Raw genomic sequence first — 21,188 nt, 5'->3', positions numbered from 1 at the left:
CATAGGTCCACGAAGTCAATCAAATGTGCGACGAACTACCTCAGGTGCAAATCGCAATGATTTATTTCATTGGTAATTCGGATACGGAAGTTGATCAGCGTTGTGCTCATAATCAACATAATCAAACATTGAAGCGAGACATTGGGTGGTATGAATAAAACTGAGTAGAAACTAATATTCGAAGTACGAAGTACCAACTTCATTATTACTCTTATATACCTGAGCATCTACTCTATGTACTGAGTACCTACTTGGAAACATTGTATCTCCCCGGACACAAATTGAACATCTACGCGTTTTGTGAGCATTTAATCTAAAAATGAGGATCGGCGTGGCAAATAACTGAGCTGTCTGTAAAGCAGCTTAGAAAACGAGTAGGATCGTTGTAAGAGTGAATTTTGAGTAAACATGGATACTTTCATGAACGTGGAACGTCGTCAGAAGGTGCATTCAGTTTGAAAAACACATTAGGAGCAGGAATATCGAAAACTGTTCAGGTAGTTAACTTTTATTTATGCATAAATTGTGCAGTGCCTTTTTTCTAACACTGACCATAAAGATTCCCATCTCAAGGTGTCTACCCCATACTGACTTATATTTTGGTGACTCGATTTTTGCCTTGATGGTTCAACACTGTCACTGTTTTCCTTTTTTGTTGTATCGAGATATTACTTGAGCATCAACTGTTACCTACTGAAGTATTAGCATCATCTAGAAAAACTAGAAATATTTTGATTTGATAGTCGAGTAGATACTTCATATTTCGAGTATGAGCATCTACTGAGTTTTATCTATATCAACCATTGTCAAAAAATTGATCGAACGTTGTTTCGACAGAACTTCCTTCGCACCAAAAGTATAATGAAACATATTCAGCATTTTCGAGTTGAGTCTTTTCTTCACACAATTTTGTGATGACCTAATCAACATTCACGATCAACACGTATACCACCTTGGATTGGTGCAGTGTAATACTAAAAATAACTGTATTGTATTCCCAAAATTATCTACGAAAATCGAATGAGCCGTTCCATCAATTATTTGGGGGGAATAAATAAATATTCTTAACAATTTACCATGCTTACAATAACTTTAAAACGTCTCCAAGATCTCAAAGTATTCATTTCTGCAACTCTTGAGTTATTCACTAAAATAAATTGACTGATCCATACATTTTTTTGAGTCACTGTAAAAGCAAATCTAAAAAATATGAATGCAATGATAAATTACGAAAATATACTGATGATATTTTGCACATTTTAGATAGGATTTATTCGGCAAAATCTTGAGATGACGTCATCAAGTTTTTGGGCTTGATAAACAGATATATTTTGATTAAAAACCTACCATGTCATACAGTAACTTCAAAACGTCTGCAATATTTCAAAATTCAGTTTTGCAATCCTTGATTCAATCAATAAAATAAATTGACTCAGTGATTAATTTTTTTGAGACACCCCCTCTAAGCAAAACTAAAAAATATGATTGGAATGATAAATCACAAGTATAGTCCCATTTTATTTTGGACATTTTAGATAGGACTCATTGGGAAAAATTTTGGGCTGACGTCATCAATTTTTTGGAGGAACTAAATATATTTTGAATAAAAATTTATTATGCTTATCATATGTTTAAAACATCTGCAAGATTTCAAAGCATTCGGTTTTGCCAATTCAAAATTAAATTTTAGGTGAAACGAAGTTTACGGGGTCAGCTAGTAATAAATAACTCTATAAAGTTTGGGATCTGTCCTGATAAGTTGAAGTTAACCGAAATATGTAATTCCGGTATACAAATAAGGAGATCCTGCTTTTTTTAGCAACTACAGGCCAATAAGCTTGCTATCTTCCTTTGCAAAAGTTATTGAAAAAATAATGCATGCTAGAATAAAAAATTTCTTTATCAAGAATAAACTATTTAGCCCCGAACAACATGGCTTCCCGGAAGGAAGATCGACGGATACTGCGGTATTCCAGTTTTTGAGGAAAATAATCGACAGCTTAGAAAAAAAAGAAACAATCTTAGGGCTTTTTCTTGACTTATCGAAGGCATTTGATTGCTTAAATTACGACCTTTTTATCTTAAAATTAGAGAAATATCGAGTCAGGGGGCCAGCTCTTGCTTGGGTCAAGTCGTATCTTTCCAATAGATATCATAGGGTTGTTTTAGAAAAAGATAACACAAAACATGTTCCTCGAGCAAAGAAAGTTGTGATGGGAATTCCGCAGAGTAGTATAATTGGACCTTTATTCTTTATAATATGTATATATTAACGATTTGCATAAGGTACAAGATGGTAACAGCTGTGTCGTAAACTTTGCGGATGATACAAATTTGTTGGCCTGTGGAAAATATTTCCCTTGAACGCTAAGAAAAGTAGAAGATCTCATGTGCCGAACAAACATCTGGTTCAATAATAACAAATTAGTACTAAACAAAGACAAAACTGTGGCTGTTACGTTCCAGACTAAGAAAAATTTAGAGCTACCAAATGTAATACAGATTGGTGACAAATGACAATGATATGAGGTTATCAAAATCTACCCGATTTTTGGGAATCGAAATAGACTCGACCTTGAGCTGGAAGGATCATGTAGAATATTTGTCAAAAAAACTTAATACAGTCCACTATTCTATCCGCGTACTAAAAACATACTTAGACAAAAAACAGTTGCTAATGATATATCATGCTAACTTCCATTCTCTTTAAAGATATGGAATAATATTTTGGGGTCAAAGTACAGAAATCAATAGAATATTTATTTTACAAAAAAATATTTTACGAACAATTTACGACTTAAAGTTCAGGGAGTCATGCCGGGGAATTTTTAGGTACAACAATATCCTTACAGTGACAGGACAGTACGTCTACTCGCTATTAGTATTTATGTATCAAAATCAAAATGATTTCGAAATTCCAAAAAAACAACAAAACTATAACACCCGAAACAACAATTTGATGTTTCCAAAGCACAGACTTACGCTGAGCGAAAAAAACTGTTATTATGCGGCAATTAAAATGTATAATCATCTCAGTGACCCAATAAAAAAATTGGTCTAAAGAGTTTTTTCATGCTGTCGAAAACTTGACGACTGCATGCTTATGTATGCAGTAGATTTCAAAGCATTCGGTTTTGTAGTTCCTGAGTAAATCAATAAAATAAATTTACGCATTCATTTTTGTTTTGAGTCACTCGGTATATGCAAATTCAAATAATGTGAATGGAATGATAAATTAGAAGTACAGACTCATCATATTTTGTACATTCTAGATAGGATTTATTCGGCAAACTTTCGAGCTGACGTCATCAATTTTTTGGAGGGGATAAGCAAATATATTTTGACTAAAAATTTATTATGCTCTTTATAACCTTAAAACATCTGCAAGATTTCAAAGCATTCGGTTTTGTAGTTCCTGATTAACTCAATAAAATAAATTCACACATTCATTAATTTTTTTGAGTCATCCTGTATATGCAAATCGAAAAAAATTGAATGCAATGATAAATCGCAAGAAGAGACTCACCATATTTTGTACATTGTAGATAGGATTTATTAAGTAAAATTTTGTGGTACGTCATAAATTTTTTAGAGGGGACGACCAAATGTATTTTGGTCAAAAATTTACCATGCTTATGATAATTTTAAAACATCTTCAAGATTTCAACACATTCGGTTTTGTAGTTCCTGAGTAAATCAGTAAAATAAATTTAAGCATTCATTAATTTTTTTGAGTCATCCTGTATATGCAAATTCAAAAAATATGAACGGAGTGATAGATCACAAGTACAGACTCATCATATTTTGTACATTTTGGATAGGATTTATTCAGCAAAATTTTGTGGTGACGTCATAATTTTTTTAGGGGGGATAACCAAATATATTTTGACTAAAGATTTATGATGCTCCTTATAGCCTTAAAACATCCGCAACATTCCAAAGCATTCGGGTTAGCAGATTTAAAATTAAATTGCAAAATGTTGTTTTATAATTTTGATTTTTTTTTCGGACGTTTCGGGTAAAAACTCGATTCGGAGTCGTAAACTACATGTGTAGGACTATGTAATTTTATGCAATTTAAAACCCATTTACTATGTACAATTTTGAAGTGACGTCATCGCATTAATGGTGGAGATGATTAAACAAATTTTGGTTAGCGTTTTACCATCTACATGATATTCCTAATATAAGTACCTACAGAATTTCGCAACAAACGGTCCAGTACTTTCGGAGATTATCTGTCTAATAAAAATCCGGGACGGCAGACAGACGGACAAACGGACAGATGCACAGACGGACAGACAGACGGAAATGGGAGACCTATTTCTTCGTCTTCTAGGGGTCATGAAAGATCGAGAAAACGTAAAAGTAGAGAGTCGGCCGACGGACTCGATTACAATACTTCCTTTGCTTACGCTCGGGAAGTAAAAAATACAAGAATTGAACATATTTAAAAAGGAGCTGTGCAAAATGTTAGTGCAACTAGAGCCACTTGGACAAATTTGTAATTGTAAATAATTAAAATAACTTAGCATTTAAGTCAAAATCTGTGTTTTATATGTACTTATCATTTCGTTTGTTAATTGTCTTATAAAAATGTCTGCGTTATATACAGGGTTAGTCACGAGAGAATTACTTCTGAAAATTATTTTTACGCAACCCAAAATACTAATACAATGTACCACTTGATATTATCTAAATTTAAAATAAAATGCCTAATCCATGATTGCTTTGACTTTGGCAGTGTCACTTTGACGTTAATTAATTTTTAACATTTTTTTTTCATCGTTGACTCGCCTCTAGAGCCCCATTGGATCGACGACATACAGTCAGATCAATCTGGGCTATACTGAAGCCGTAAGTGCTCGACCAATGTTGTTTGCCGCTAATGTACATGTGTTAATTCGCCATCTCTGCGTCACCTAGACCCTCTTTGAAGTGCAAATCTGCAACCTCTAGACTTCTTCGGCCACCCATTTACAAAAAAGCCGTAGCATCCCTCCAAAATGCCCAACATTTTCAACAGATTAGTAGTTAAATTATTTACTTACTTGTTTGAGTTTGTGTTGTAACCTTTGAATAAAATGCCGTAAAAGGAATTTTTAGAAATAATTTTCTCGTGATTAATCGGTTGCAAAAGATCAAGACAAATTTATTAGCGGCGCCAGAGGAGATTTCCGACTGGATGCGGTACCACCATGGACACTCGCGTAACCTCCTTTTCCACAATTGTCAAAATGAGATTGCCAAACTCAAAGCAATCATGGATTAAGCATTTCATTTTAAATTCAGTTAGTATCAAATGGTACATGGTATTCGTATTTTGGGTTGCGTAAAAATAATTTTCAGAAGTAATTCTCTCGTGACTAACCCTGTATACTGCAAATTATACTTTGTCTTGTATGTTTATCGATGTTATTTTATTGTTATTTATTTATTTTATTTGACGTTTCTTGCCCTGTTTTATGTAATGTACCTGTGCAAGAATAGAGATATTCTATTCTATTCTATTTAAACCAGTTTGGCAAAACTCGTAAAACTTGACTTTTATACACTTGGCACGTAACCCACTGTTATAGTAAACCTAATACATAAATGTTTTGTTGTTTGTAGTTTATTTAAATAAAATGTTCCACCTCTAAATTTATAAATTTTTTCTTGAAGATAAAAATTAGTTGTATAATGAATTTCATTACACCATTAGTGAAATAATATTGAAAATTACATACCTGAAATAGCCGTCATAATAAGTGATCATCATGTAGGTAGTAGATAAATGAAATTAATTTTGTTTTTACAGAAAATCGAGGAATTGTCCCTCCTGTAATACTACACCATTCTGGAATGGTTGTTGTAGCACAAGACGAAGGTGCTGCGCTTATATGCATTGCACAAGGATGTCCACCGCCAGAATATAGGTAACTAAACATTTTATGTACGTAAATGTAGGATATTTCTGAAGAGAAGGTATTTGTTGAGAGCCAGTACTGGGGGGTACGTGTTTTTATTCTCCCCACCCTCAACGGGAAGTCTGGCCATCACCCGCCTAGGAGTCCACCTGTAGCTTTCGGGAAATAAACATCTCTAATCTGTAACGACAATCCGCTGGTTCTGTTATCAGTCATCCTACCTGTTTCAAAGTATATAATTCAAATATCAATTCACCGGACGCGTTCGAAATCCGTATCATTCCTTTTATTAAATCCAAGAATACATTTATCGTCGAACGAGTTCGAAACATTGGTCCTTCGAGCCGGATCAGCGGCAAGTGAGAACAGTGAGTTTTAATCAAAAGTGCCATTCAACGCCTGGTCATCTACTCGCCCCTCGTGAGGTTAAGATCAGGAATTCCGGGAGCAAAGGTAGGCTTCAATTCTTTTCTTTATCGGTGTGCGTTTCTCTTTGTGCGTAAGATGATGATTATTAAACAAATTAAACGCTCATCAAAATTTTATACTTGAAGAAACCAACCATTATAAAATCAATCTAATCAAGCATCGTTTGCAAGACGTTGAGCGCTTAAGATCGCAATTCGAAGATATTGCATCATACTTCGGTACGGAGTCTGTAATTATTGCCCCCGATAGCGATGGCGACGACAGCGGTGAAAACGAGTCTGATGCAAGGGTCGAGTATCAATTCGGGGACATACGAGAACAAATATTCGAGGTGTTGGCTTTATGTGATGACGTAATAGAAAAGGCAGGCATTCAATCTTCTAGTAGCTCATCTACCGCATCTAATATTTCTAATGTTAATGTAAAATTGCCGACCATTGAACTGCCAACATTCAGTGGAAATTATATAGAATTCGCATCATCTTTTGATACTTTTAAGAGTTTGATAGGCGATAACGATTCGTTAAGCAATTCCCAAAAATTGCATTATTTAAAAGCTTGTCTAAAGGACGAACCAAAGAAAACGCTTGAGTCATTGAAAACAGATAATGCTAATTATCCTATTGCGCTCAATTTATTAAAACAGCGATACGAAAACAAGCGTTTTCTAATTAACAATCATCTCAAAAACATTTTCAACTTTCCCCAGATAAATAAATCGGACTCCAAATCCTTGAGAGACCTTTTGGATCAGCTTAACATTAATTTAAGCACTCTTAAAGTTTTAAATCGTCCTGTAAATCATTGGAGTGATCTTATTATTTATATTATCGTATCTAAACTTGACCACCTTTCTAGTTCGACATGGGAGGAGTCGATTGAGCTTAACACGCTTCCATCTCACGATGATTTAATTTCATTTTTAGAAAGACGTTGTAATACTCTAGAATCTATTAGCATTCAGAAAATAAATAAGGAATTCAAATCTATTTCTCCCCATAAATATATCAATAATGCTCCATTCAAAAGACGCGTGTTTCATACTTCATCATCTCAAGTTCCAGTTTGTAAAAACTCTCCTCCATGCTTCATTTTCGAAAAAATCCATAGTATTTTTAAGTGCGCAGATTCTAAAATTAACGCCTCATGAAAGGCTGCAACATATCAAATCGACTAATCGTTGCAGTAGTTGCTTTAGGGAAAGTCATTTCACTAAGAATTGCACTATTTCGGATTCCAGGCAATGCAATAAAAAGCACCATACCCTTTTACATATTGAACCTTTAACAACTAATAACCTCAGCACGAATGAAATGACAAATAACAGTGTTGAACCCAGTTTTGATAATCCTGGTGAAGGCACATCTCATTGTAACCTAGCAATTTCAAACAATGTGCTTTTATTCACCGCGTTGATACATGTCAGAGGACCCACCGGAATTATCAAAGACTGCCGGGCCTTACTTGACGTAGGAAGCCAATCACATTTCATGACCGAGCCTTTGTGTAAAATGCTTAAATTAAATATCAATTCTGTAAACATGTCTATATCCGGTATAAATAGCCAATCTAAAATAACAAAATCTGCGGAGGTTAAGATAAACACCAATTTCCATGCAAAAATTAGATACCTAATAGTACCCAAAATCGCAGAAAACCTGCCTTGTTATAGTGTTGTCATCAACGATTTAAAAATACCTCAAAATTTACAGCTTGCCGATCCAACTTTTCACATATCAGCTCCAATCAATTTATTAATTGGGGCAGAATTGTTTTTAAAGTTGTTAGCGGATGGAAATATAAGTTTAGGAAAAAATCAACCAGTTCTTCAAAGCAGTGTATTAGGTTGGATTTTAGGCGGGTCTATCGGTCAAGTTAAAGAAAATCATTCGCATGGTTATAAAATCTCCTTAGACACAAGCACTACCCGTTTCTGGGAATTAGAAAGTGTAGAGCCGGTAAGTGTACCCGCAATAAACAAAAATTCCTCGAAGGATATTTGTGAAGCGCATTTTAATGAGACTACGACCAGATCCGCAGATGGTCGTTTCATTGTTAAACTTCTGTTTACTCATTATCCCCCAAATTTAGGAAATTTCAAGGATACAGCAACTAGGCGGCTGTTATCAATAGAACGGAAGAGATCTAAAGACCATAACTTAAATGAGGCTTACCTCTCCTTTATGAACGAATATTTACGACTAGGGCACATGGAAATAGCAAGGGACGATTTATCCCAATCCTTTTACTTGTCGCATAGTTGTGTGCTAAACGAAAACAGCTGTTCCACGAGACATCGGGTCGTTTTTGACGGTTCATCAAAATCTTCAAACAGTTTCAGTCTAAATGATAATTTAAGAGCCGGTCCAGTTTTACAACCAGATCTATTCACAGTCGTTCTACAGTTTCGTATTTTTCAATTTGTAATTACAGCCGATATTTCTAAAATGTGTCGGGGCATTTGGGTTCATCCAGATCATTGCGATTTTCAAAAAATTTTATGGAGAGAATCTCCGGACATGCCGATTCAAAAATACCGTTAAAAACGGTAACTTACGGGTTAACCTCGTCGTCCTATCAAGCAATAAGATGCCTTCAACAATTAGGCATAGAAAATGAAAAATCTCATCCCTTGGCATACAACGCAATAATGAACTGTTTCTATGTTGACGACGTATTATTTGGAGCCAATTCCACTACCGAGCTTAAAGAAATTGCGAATCAATTAAAAACCGTTTTAGCCCAAGGGGGTTTTCAACTTAGTAAGTGGTGTGCAAATTGTCCAGAAGTCCTAAATGAGACACATAACTTACAACCACTAACTGCATAGTTAATGATAAACAAACCGAAAATAAAACGTTAGGTATTAGGTGGGACAATAAAAAAGATCTTTTCTCATACACCAAATTTCAATTCTTCAACAGTAAACCGAGTAAACGTTCAATAGTAAGTGCGATTTCTCAATTGTTTGACCCGTTGGGATTAATTAATCCAATTATAACCAAAGCCAAACTAATTATGCAGAAATTATGGTCCCTAAAAATCGACTGGGACGAGCCAATTCCAGATAGTATTCATCGCATGTGGGGTTCTTTTGTGCGTGAACTCTCCAACTTAGATAAAATTTGTTTTCCAAGGTCAGTGATCTGCCGTGATGCCATAAAACTAGAAATACATGGATTTTGCGATAGTTCCGAGCAAGCTTACGGTGCCGCAATTTTTATTTGTTTATTTATTGATACGCAATTAAATGTCTGTGTTAATTTGGTTTGTGCAAAGTCTCGAGTAGCCCTTTTAAAAACAGTCACCTTGCCAAGACTTGAATTATGCGGGGCACTTCTATTGGCTCAATTAATGGAAAAGGTATCAAATATTATAAAGGTCGCACCTGACCAACACTATTGTTGGACAGATTCTAAAATAGTTCTATCATGGATAGCAGCTGATGATTGGAAAACTTTTGTAGCTAACCGGGTTTCTGAGATACAACGGTTAACAAATTATTGCAGTTGGAACCATGTAAAGGGGAGTGATAATCCTGCTGACGTAATCACCCGGGGAATGTATCCAAGCGAGCTTGACAAAAACCCACTCCCATCGTGGTTGCGCCAACTCGAATTCTGACAGGTCTGACAATCAAGGGGAAGAATTGTTAGAAAAACGCGTTATTTTGGCAGTTAGTACTCAGCAGAATCAATGTAAATTTAGTATTTTGAACCACTACTCCACCCTTTCGAAACTCAAAACCGCTGTAGCGTGTTGGTTACGCGTTATGAAAAACCTTTACAACAAAGTTAAAAAACAGCCTGAAGTCAGAGGCAGTTTAACATTGGAAGAACTAAAGGACTCCGAAACGGTAATAATTCGCTTAATTCAGAAAGAGTGATTTTCTTCCGAAATCCAGCAGTTGGCGCATAATAAAAAACTGTTTAATGGTAACATTTTGTCTCTTAATCCTTTTTTAGATTCTGATTATATACTCGGGGTGGGGGGTAGACTAAGTAATGCCCAAAGTTTATCAATTAACCAAAGATGTCCCATTCTTTTACCCAAGCACCACGTCACTGAATTAATAATAAGTGAAACGCATCAGAGGCTACTGCACGCAGGCCAGTTAGGTACTTTTGGCAGACGTCAGATTCGCAAAGTAATTGGGAAGTGTGTAAGGTGTTACAAAACCGATCCTAAACCATTTTCTCAAATCATGGGAAATCTTCCGGAAGAAAGAATTATTCCCGCTCGACCCTTTTCCAAAGTCGGTGTTGATTTTGGTGGTCCCTTGTTGATTAATGAAGGCCGCGAAAGGGGGAAAAGAACCACAAAATCATACATTTGCCTTTTTATTTGTTTATGCACAAAAGCTATACACATCGAACTAGTGGGCGACCTTACATCAGATTCGTTCATCAACACTCTAAAACGATTGATATCTCGTCGCGGAAATATTTCTTACATTTTAAGCGACAACGCTACAAACTTTGTAAGTGCTAAAAAAGAACTTATGCAGTTATTGTCAAGTAAAGATTTTCAAAACAAGTTAGCACGCGAAACCATCATTTGGAAATTTATTCCGACCCGTGCCCTAAATTTTGGAGGTCTCTGGGAAGCTGCCATTAAGTCAGTTAAAAATCATATTAAACACATAACTAGCGAAAATCATCTTTCGTATGAAGAGGCGTACACCTTACTGGTGAGAATTGAAGCCGTTCTTAATTCGCGCCCGTTGACACCATTATCCAACGATCCACACGATCTCACCGCGCTAACACCGGGTCATTTTTTAATCGGGCATCCCTTGACCGCTCCCATTGAGAAGGATCACATTGCTGTGCCTGCAAATAGGGATAACCTATTTGGCCTGCCGCCAACATTTTTGGCGACGCTGGTCCACAAAATATCTTTTCACGCTACAGAACCGGACTAAGTGGCAACTCCCATCCGTGAAGGTACCCAAGATTGGTACGTTGGTGGTACTGAAGGATGATAACCTACCGCCCAAGGGGTAAACCGCCGACCATCAAGTGTACAATTGATTTCCTTTTGACAATGATTTCCTGTTGATTTCCCCCGATTTCTTTTGATTTCCTCTGATTTCCTTTGCTTTCCTTTGATTTCCTATGATTTCCTTTGATTTACTGTGATTTCCTTTGATTTCCTGTGATTTCCTCTTGATTTCCTATGATTTCGTTTTGATTTCCTCAAAATTTGTTTACATAATGCACTACAGGGCGATTGTTAACTTTTTTTAACTTGACTTTTTTCTTTTGCCGATAATGATGTTGAATGTAAACCTTTTTTTACCAAGTGTTTACTAACGTACGGTGACTAGGTAAGCTGAAGTGCTTTCCCTTTAGACGAAAAAAATAAATAAATAAAATGTATTGTGCTGCTAAGCAACAAACTGAAATGTTTAAGAAAAAATTTCTGATTTTACTTACAAAAAGAACGCTACTCTAAAATCGAGGTTTTAGATGTCTAAATCAATAAAGTAAGTATACGTTCGAATTTTACACTTTCTTAGGTCAAATGTTTGTTGTAAAAGTGGACATATGCAATATTCTAGATTTTTTGCACATTCAGTCAGAAAACCTTATGGTCTATTTTAATTTTGAAATTAAAAATGTCTGGTGTGTACAAATTAGTTCGTTTAAATGACTCAAAGATTTAATAAATTATATTGTAATAACCCAAACCTCCCGCCTTTTTTTTGACATTGAACAAAATTTGAAAAAGCCCGCTAAAATTTGAAATTTGGCCTTGGCTGTGATCGTCTACAAAAGTGGGACCCTACATTGTGTTTTGAAAACTGGCGGGAGGCGTTCGTTCATACAAGTTGGCGCACTGCGGAGCGGGAAGAGTGACGGATTTAAAAAAACTTATATTTGGAAAAAAAAACTATGAAAAATAAATCCAATAAGAGCTCAAGAGACCTTGGCCAAGGGCCCCAGAAGAGCTTAAAGAATTTATTCCTCAGAGAAAAAAAAACCTTTATTTTCACTCGAACCTGAGAACATAGAATAAAGATTAACAACCTTACAAGTACAACAATAAACAAAATAAAAAGTCGCGGGATTCTCAGAAAGTAAATGGATGGCAACGTTCCAGATATTATGGCAGTGTGGCCTCTACAAACAGAATGGGGGGCGCACAGCGAGCGCAGGGCGACGGCCACACTCCCCGTGAGGGCCCACTAGGTTCTCCTGCTTCACCACTTCACGCGCGTGGTCTTACGCACCCACCTGACATAGGTTGACCTTCCTGCCCCCGCCGATAAGGCAGCTGTGTAAACTCCGAGTCAGCCAGGGTCGGAAGTCTGGCAAGAGCCGTAACCACCCGCACGGAGTCGCCGACGCCACCGCGGTCATCCCACACGACCCCCGAGATACATAGCGCTATCAAATTGAGTATTTGGATTTCAGACAAGCAATAAGCAAAATTTAATTGGCCACACTCCATCAACACTTGTTTTAAATAACAAAGAAATTTAAATGAGATTGAATTATGCACGTGTGATCAACAATCTTATACAACAAGGAAAATGAAATGAGAAATTATTCATGTTTTATCAATAACTTTAAAGAACAAGAATTTTGAAAGAGATTAAATTATTCACATTTTGGCAATGATTTTATTAAATTAAGCTACCTTTACGTCGTTAATTCTTACCAAAGAAAATAAAGAAGCTATGGATTTTATTGAAATATTTATCTGACATTAAACAAAGGAGTTACGACTGCATTGAAATGATCTGGGCAAAGTTACGTTGTTGACCGAATTAAACAAACAACCCCCCCCCAACACATCCCCAAACAAAATACACATAAATAAAAGCACAAAAAAAAAACAAACAACACATAAAAATACGACACATAAAATATGCAAAATAAATAAAATATAGGTAATCGAGAGTGCACATTTGCTTTGAATTGTGCCTTTCTTTCAATAACATTCATTTTCAAATCCATCAACAGTTTTCGGTCAACAACAAATCCCCAATGACTAATACAAAAATTCACAAAGGTCGCCCTTGAAATTCCCCGGTCAACACCCCGTACTTGCACCCTACCACTTTCTCTTTCTATTTTGAACGGCTGAATATTTGGAAACTACATGAAATTTCCCAGCATTTGGGTTTACAACAAACGAATAATAAATCGAGGAAAAGCCATTCAAATATCTTAGATCTTATAATGTCAGCCAAATTGATGTGCCTAATTTAATTGATGTTACTAACACAAAGAAAATCCCCCGTCCCCCAGACTATGATATTATTAATTTTCTGATGCCGTTCTCAGCGTTATTTTGTTAAAGATTCACTTGTTCAGATTACGTTTGAATTTACTTTACTCACACGTGCTCAAATTATGCAACGCAAAATAATAACTCGAAAATTGCCATCCAACTTTCCGCATAACATTCGCTAAAATAAAACTGCCCTAGCTAACGTAATTCCCTGAAAAGCCCTACTAAAACGGATTGAAATTATGTTGAAAAGGTTAGTACGAAAATTAACGGCCATGGCGTCATCCGGAAGTGCCGCCATTTTTGTCGCGTCACATATGTGTGTGGTTCCCGCGTCTCACATACTCCGTAACCATCGAGAAGCAACGCCGCTTCTTCCACCAGCACACACGGAATCACGTGGAAAACATACCTCTCGGATCTTCAAACCAAATACGTGCTCACCACCGAAATAACCTCTCTGTGTTCGAACGTAGCAGAGAATTCCTACGTTCGCTGATTCGTCAGGGGGGTGGAACTCCGTTAGAAGAAATCAGCACTAGAACAGGAAACAAACAGCGCACAGACATTTGAAAAAAACACAGAGAGCACCAACCTGACGTCTTACTCGAAAGAAAGACCAAGTCGAACTGCCCGCGACTCACCCTGCTCAAACACACCCTTCTGCGCATCTCTCTCTTAGTGGTTTTCGTTTCTTTCCATTTCCATCCCTTTTCTTACCAAAAGTTTGGCGCGCGGAAATTTGGTTCGAAACGGTTTACTACAATATTATACATTATTATTAATTTTTTAATACATTATATTATGAAATTTTGGTTTTGACTTTACGAAATTAAAAGTACATAAGGCCAAGGATATTTTTAGTTACGTCAGCAGTTTTTACTTATCAGTGACTTATAAGGCAACAACGACTGGCTCATACGTTCACAGAGGTAATTAATAAATACCAAATAGTCCAAAATCATTCTATTAAGTTCATCTCTGTGTTGTGCCTACAAGATCATGTTAAAGTTTGACCTACTAAATCAAACTTACAATAATAACTTAAGTCATTACTTTTTAAAAATTGAGTTAATTCATTTATTATGGTAGCATAAACAGAAAAAACAAGTAGTTTCATTTATTTTATTAAATGTGAAAAAAACGGTAACTCTAAACATAAAAGTAAAGCATTTCTGTTCGATCATAACAAAATATCACAAAATAAAACAACTTCTTTAAAAATACTTACCCCATAACCTGGGTCGAGATTTGTGTATATATTGTAGATGATGTTGAAGTAGAAAACTGTGCTAAATTCTAGCTACCCATAAATACAGATGATAACACTTTTAATTTTTTGTTCACAACTTTCAAATGAAGCATATTAGAAAAAAACAGAGGTAATTTTCCCCTTTAAAAGCGTTCATGGGCACCTAGAATCTTGCACAGTTTCTTACTTTAGCATTCTCTACGATATATACTTGTACAAATCTCGACCCAAGTTGAGGTTACATTATCACAAATTTTAATCACATCACTTAAAAAAAACTAGAATTAAATAAAATATTTTTTTAATATTTTTTTTTCAAAAACTAAACTGCCTCTTCTGAGTACCTGAAGTGGAGGTAATTTCATTATATATTCATTTTCTTGGATCTCCCCCTGATCTTTAATGTCCGGAAACATAAAAGCATCCGGAATTTTTGGATTCCTTTTCAAAAAATCACAAAAAATAGGGTAAGTGATAACACTTTACCAATGTAACATTTTTGTTTCGTTTTTGAGTTGTTAATTGTACTATAATATAATCGTCTATATTTAAGTCTGGTTTAGAACGATCAGTCTTACTATTTTCAGCCTTGAGATTCAAACGAGGATTCAAATCATCAGAATAATTGGAAGAATTCAAACTTTCGGTGTCCGTGCTGTCATCATATTCGATACTACTTGGGTTGTCTAAATCAGATGAGTCACTATATATATTAGAGCGTCTTTTTTGTTTTCCAATTTGGACTGGTTTTTGAATTTGAGATGCATTTTTATATTGAAGGCAGGTATCTGTTTCTGAGTTAACTCTACTACTAATTACATTTCTTATTTGGAATAAATCTTTTGAAACGATCCACACTGACGCGATCCTTTTCATTGTCTAACAGCCAGCAAAGTGAAGACTTTTTTATAACTTTTGTTGTATTATCTAAGCGTATTCTGACTAGATCACCTTTCTCAACAAAAATATCGTCACTATCAAAACTTCTAAGGTGTATGTTTCTGTCAAATTTCTTAGATTCGTACGAAATTGTACAAAGATCATTCAGTAAATCTTCATCTTGGTCAACTGGATCGTTTTCCAAACTTTGAAAACAGTTACGTTTCATGGCTATTTGAGAATTACTGTAATTTTCAATATGATCGCACTGTTCTTCACTAAACATTTCATCTTCAACTTCGTCATTGCATTCATTGTCTTTACACGGAGGCAAAAATACATAGTTGAAATCTATCACTTTCATTCCTAAATCTTCAGTGTCACGCAGACAATCCCGTAAAGCTGATTCTACGGTGCTTTGTATATCTTTATCTGAAATGTTTCCAAAGTCATCATTTTTCACAAAATCTCTCTTCATGATTGAACTTTTTTTCCTGATTTCTCTAGGAAAAACGAATTTTTTATCCAAATCGTTTTTAATGTTGTTTATAGTTTGCAGTCTGTCACTTCGCTGCAACATATCTCTTATACGAAAATTAACAATTGTGCTAAAAGTTGAGGTCATTGATCTAAGGCTTCTAAACATACTCTCACAAGTTGAGAGCTAAACTTCCAAGGTAAGAACATATCATCAGTAAGATTACTTTTTTGAAAAATTTTAATTATTTTTATTAATGCGTGTCCATTGAGTTCAACGCATGTGTAGCAATTGTAAGGTAAAACGTTATCTTTTACTGTATACTGTCTTTGGTCCTCAATCCATTTGTTCCATATTCATAGGAAAAATATGCAATACCAAATGTTATACAGGGCTTTCATAAATGATTCTAAGGGCGTAGTTGGCCATGGATTTCAAAAATGCCGCTTTGCTGAAATTGTCTCATTTGACAGTTCTCACTTGTCATTGTGCTTGTCATTTGTAACCTGTCACTTAAAATCATCGCTTTTATTGTTCTACCACTTTCCAAGTGTGATTTACAGTAATTCTCGTTGATCCAAGTTTAAAACAACAAAATAGCCTTTCTCAAGGCTCTTGGTGCTTGCGTGCGAAAACTTTGTGCTCGAAGCGAAGACCGTGAAAATGGTTTATTCGGTTGAGCAAAACACTTTCATCGTTATGTCTTATTATCGCAATGGGACATTCGTAGACGGAGCGTGGCTGTATTCTGTAGCCGCTTGTAAGCAAGAATATCTGGCCAATTACCCTGATTTGGAAATTCAAGAAACATCATTAGAGGCTCACATTAGAGATGTCATCAACAGATTTGTTCGCACTGGCAATGTCAACAAAGGGAAATCTTCTGGGAGACCTGCAGTATCTGAGGAAGTTGTTGATGATTTGAGAGAAAGACTCGAGCAGAATCCCCAAACATCTTTGACAAGATTATCTCAACAGTCAGGAGTTCCCGTAACCACATGTCACAAAGTAGTGAAAAAACGATTGCATATGCATCCTTACAAAATAACTACTGTGCAACAACTTTTACCAATAGATCCTCCACGCCGCGTAGAATATTGCAATTGGTTTCAGAATACTTTTCATGATGACGGGTTACTGGATCTTACATTTTTTAGTGATGAAGCATGGTTTCATTTATCTGGCTATATCAATTCGCAAAATTTTAGAATTTGGTCCGCGGAAAATCCACATGTTTTTGTAGAGACGCCTCTTCATCCTTTAAAAATTGGAGTATGGTTGGCAGTTTCTCGTAGACGAATATATGTACCTATTTTCTTTCAAGATACTATGACTGGAGAGAGGTATAGGCAACAGATTTTGGAACCATTTATTCAACAACTTGATGACGAAGAGCTGCAGTTAGGGTACTTTCAACAGGACGGCGCGACTGCACACACTGCACGTGCTACATTGGAATATTTACAACAACATTATGACGATCGTGTAATAAGTTTAGGAGTGCAGCATGCATTTCCACCACGTTCCCCAGATCTTACGCCATTGGACTTTTCAATATTTGGATATTTGAAAGACAAAGTGTTTCAACGGCAAATGAATAACTTGGCAGAGTTGCAACATGAAATTGAACGATGGGTTCAAAGCATTGATGGAAGGATGTTACAGAACATTTTTGAAAATAAGAAAAAGAGAGTGAATATGTGCCTTGAACTAAATGGTGAACATTTTCAACATTTACTGTGATGTTTAACCACAATAAATTTGTTTGTTTATTCCATTATGAACTATTTTTATTTTTAACAACAAATTGACTATCAAGAATGTTGGAGTTCCGCGCATGAGGGTAACAAATTACGCCCGCGTAATTTCAAATGTTCAAATTCTATGTGGGTGACCTAATTTTGCATTGAAACGAATCTGTACACAAAAAAAACAACAAAAATCAAAAACTAGTCTTTAAAATTAGCAACGAAAGTATATTTTGAAGCTTGATACTTAAAATGAAATCACACTATGTTCTAAATACCTATTTATTATGTACAACAAAATTTTTGATAGAACTGAATGAAATCTCAAACCGTAAAAACTCTGATTATTATCCGTGTCCGTTCACCCATCTGGTGGTCCTTGATTTTATATGACTCTACGATGAGGGTTTAGAAGCTACCCAGAAGTCAAAGTTATATTTGGATTTTTATCTTTTACCTTTATACATTTTCGTTGAATATGTACTTTTGTGGCGGGAAGTGAAATATTAATTTTGTAATATACTATTGTTTTGTGGCTAATTAAAGAATTTCGTGTAATTTTTATGAAAAGGACAATGGACAGATAAAGTTCTATTATTTTATTAAGTAAAAACAAGCACTAGACATGACAAAACATATTTCAGTATGAGCATCCAAAAGTTTGAAGTGTTAACAAAATGTGCTTATTGTGTGAAATAATTTCAAGTACAAATCGACATCTAAGATATTTTCACGGCGACAATTTCAAAAATATTAAAAGCTAGCAGAATAATTTGTCCGCTATGCTTTGAAAACTTTCAGGGTTTTCACTTATTAACGAATCATTTCAACATCGTTTATAACATTGAGTTGGAAGTAAAGGATCTACAATTTAAGAAAACGGAAGATTTTTTTTACACGAAAAGCAGATTTAGAGTTAAAAACTAATTCTTTTATATAACGAATTATTATTTTCTACTATGAATGTCAGAAGTAATCTAGCAAATTCTGTTAGTAAATGTAATATACGAGCTCCTAAAACTAGTGGCAGTATCAAAATGCAAGGAGTCTGTCCTTCACGAATTACAGCTCACTTTGATCATTCTTCCTCAGTGGTACTTGTTCAGTTTATTGCTATTCATGTTGTTCATCACAATGATCTTCGCTGTCAACCCCTGACTACAAAAGAAACGACATATCTAGTTGAACAAATTCGCACTGGTTTAACACACGAAAAAATAATTGAAACTGTTAAAAATCTAGAACTCAGTTCATGTACCAGATTTAATCTTCTGACTATGAAAGACATTCCCCACATTGCAGAAAAAATAATATATCTGGTAAATGAAGTAAGGAAAATCTTGTTGTGTATCAGAACATGAAAAATTACACAAAAATGACTGCATTAGCTTCCATGTACAGTGGGCTGGAGTATATGTTAAAAAAATATGGCGCCAAAATCATTTGTGTAGATGGCACACATGGGACAAACCTCTATGACATTGAATTGACCACAAGTCCATGTGTTAGATGATAAAAATATTGATTATCCAGTAACATTTATTCTGTCCAACTGAAAGGACACCAACATATAAGAGGTTCTGGTTGGTGAAATAAAATCATTAATATCGGTTTTGGTACCCAATTATTTCATGACAGATGATAGTTACAGCTACATATTGGAATGCCTGGAACAATAAATCAGATTCTTACAAAATTAGATTATGTATTAAAAGAAACAGATGAAAATAAATTTATAAGACTGAAGCAAGAGCTGATTAAATTTTTGGTAAAAAGTAAATTTGTGAATTATTTAAACACTTACTACTTTCAAAATAAAGAGCGCATGAAATCATGGGCCCAGTGTTATCAAAAGAACGCAGGCATTAACACCAACATGCACGCCAAATCTTTGCACAGATCTTTGAAATACAAATATTTTGGTGGTAAACCAATAGAGGGGTGGAAACATATTTAGACACTTTGAAGAAACTACTGAAGGATACATCTTGGTTAAGAATTTCATCTACTTTATGACTTACAGCTATTCACCATGACCTTTTGGTCAGTAAGTCCCATAAACTTGCCATCCAGATAAGTTTTGATAATGTAGCTAAAGAATCTGCTGCAAAACATTTAATGCACTCACAAACCAAAACTAACTTTCATGAAGTAGAACTGATGGATAGGAAATGTAGTTATCAGACATTAAAATGCGTTGTTTGTCAAATTTGTATACACCATTAAAGATACTCTTGCTCTGAGTTCTTAATCAAAAATCATCTTTCTAAGCACATGCATCTGGTGTCCATGTATGTAAAGGCATATTTAACCACCAAAGGCCCTTGGTCCCACTGGTCATCAATGCGCCTTCAACTTCTGAAAAACAGTTTGAAAATGAACTACATTTGCGCTTATCTAACTCCGTAACATCGCGCAGAACACGCGCTTCTCGATTTCGCACAAACTGTTTGTGCAAAGCTCTTCTACAGCATCTTTTGATCACGTTCCTCATCTTCAAATGTTATGCAAATGCTTCCTTTTGCCACAAAAATTTGTTAAATTTCGCATTCGTGCATTCTTTAATTGCAGCATTGCAGCCGTTGCTAACATAACCTAACTTTTTATGGTCACCAACGCGTGCTAACTTTTTGAAAGGACACACGGGCGCTTCGCCTCCTGCACTTCATTACAAATATACTCCTAAACGTGGAACTTATTCTTTTTCCGTGGATGATTTAGTTATTGGAATTTGTGCGTGTGTATAAATGGTGTATATCAACAGCCAACCAAAAATTTCACTTGTTATCGCCAGTATCGCCTTGTTATGTTAGTCACATGTGTATTGACGCATGCATTTTCGATATTTAATCATGAAGCATTTAGGCAACCAGTTATACAGATGCATGTGGTGCTTGTCGTGCCCAAGGACACATTTAGTAAAGTACACATAAAGCGAAAGGCGGCACACATCCATAACCTACTGCGACCCTATAATCATTTATGAAAACCCTGTATATCCTTTCTACAATAGATAACGTTTTGTCCAGGAATGCTGCCGATATAAGATACATTAGTTTCAAATAAGCTGTTGTTCCTGCACTGTTGTCAATGTTGTCGGCTATCATTTTTCTTACTTCTGGGTTACACATTTTTGCTGCCGCTGTCTTCTGCTTTCAAATCCGTTATTGTTAGCATATGTTGATCTTCGGTGTAATTTTTTACTAATATTTCAAGATGAGCAACTGTAGCAACGTAATTCCCTAGAGGTA

General features: G+C 35.4%; 1 protein-coding gene across 16 annotated transcripts in view; it reads left to right on the top strand.

The window, feature by feature from the left end:
- Dscam2 (Down syndrome cell adhesion molecule 2) overlaps positions 1-21,188 on the top strand; it is a 956,598-nt gene that overhangs the window by 111,208 nt on the left and 824,202 nt on the right. For all 16 annotated transcript variants that reach the window (XR_010281598.1, XM_064064644.1, XM_064064647.1 and 13 more), the window contains exon 5: positions 5,801-5,918. Coding sequence is in view for 15 of the 16 variants with exons in the window: in XM_064064644.1 (XP_063920714.1) it covers positions 5,801-5,918 (118 nt within the window). In the remaining variant the exon portion in view is untranslated. The remainder of the gene's footprint in view (positions 1-5,800; positions 5,919-21,188) is intronic.

Source organism: Zophobas morio, unplaced genomic scaffold, assembly GCF_036711695.1.
Source record: "Zophobas morio isolate AGI-343-1 ecotype UQ-CSIRO unplaced genomic scaffold, CSIRO_AGI_Zmor_V1 ptg000024l, whole genome shotgun sequence".
NCBI classification, from domain to species: Eukaryota; Metazoa; Arthropoda; class Insecta; order Coleoptera; family Tenebrionidae; genus Zophobas; species Zophobas morio.
Note: the sequence above shows the minus strand (reverse complement) of the source record. Positions and strands in the feature narration are given on the sequence as shown.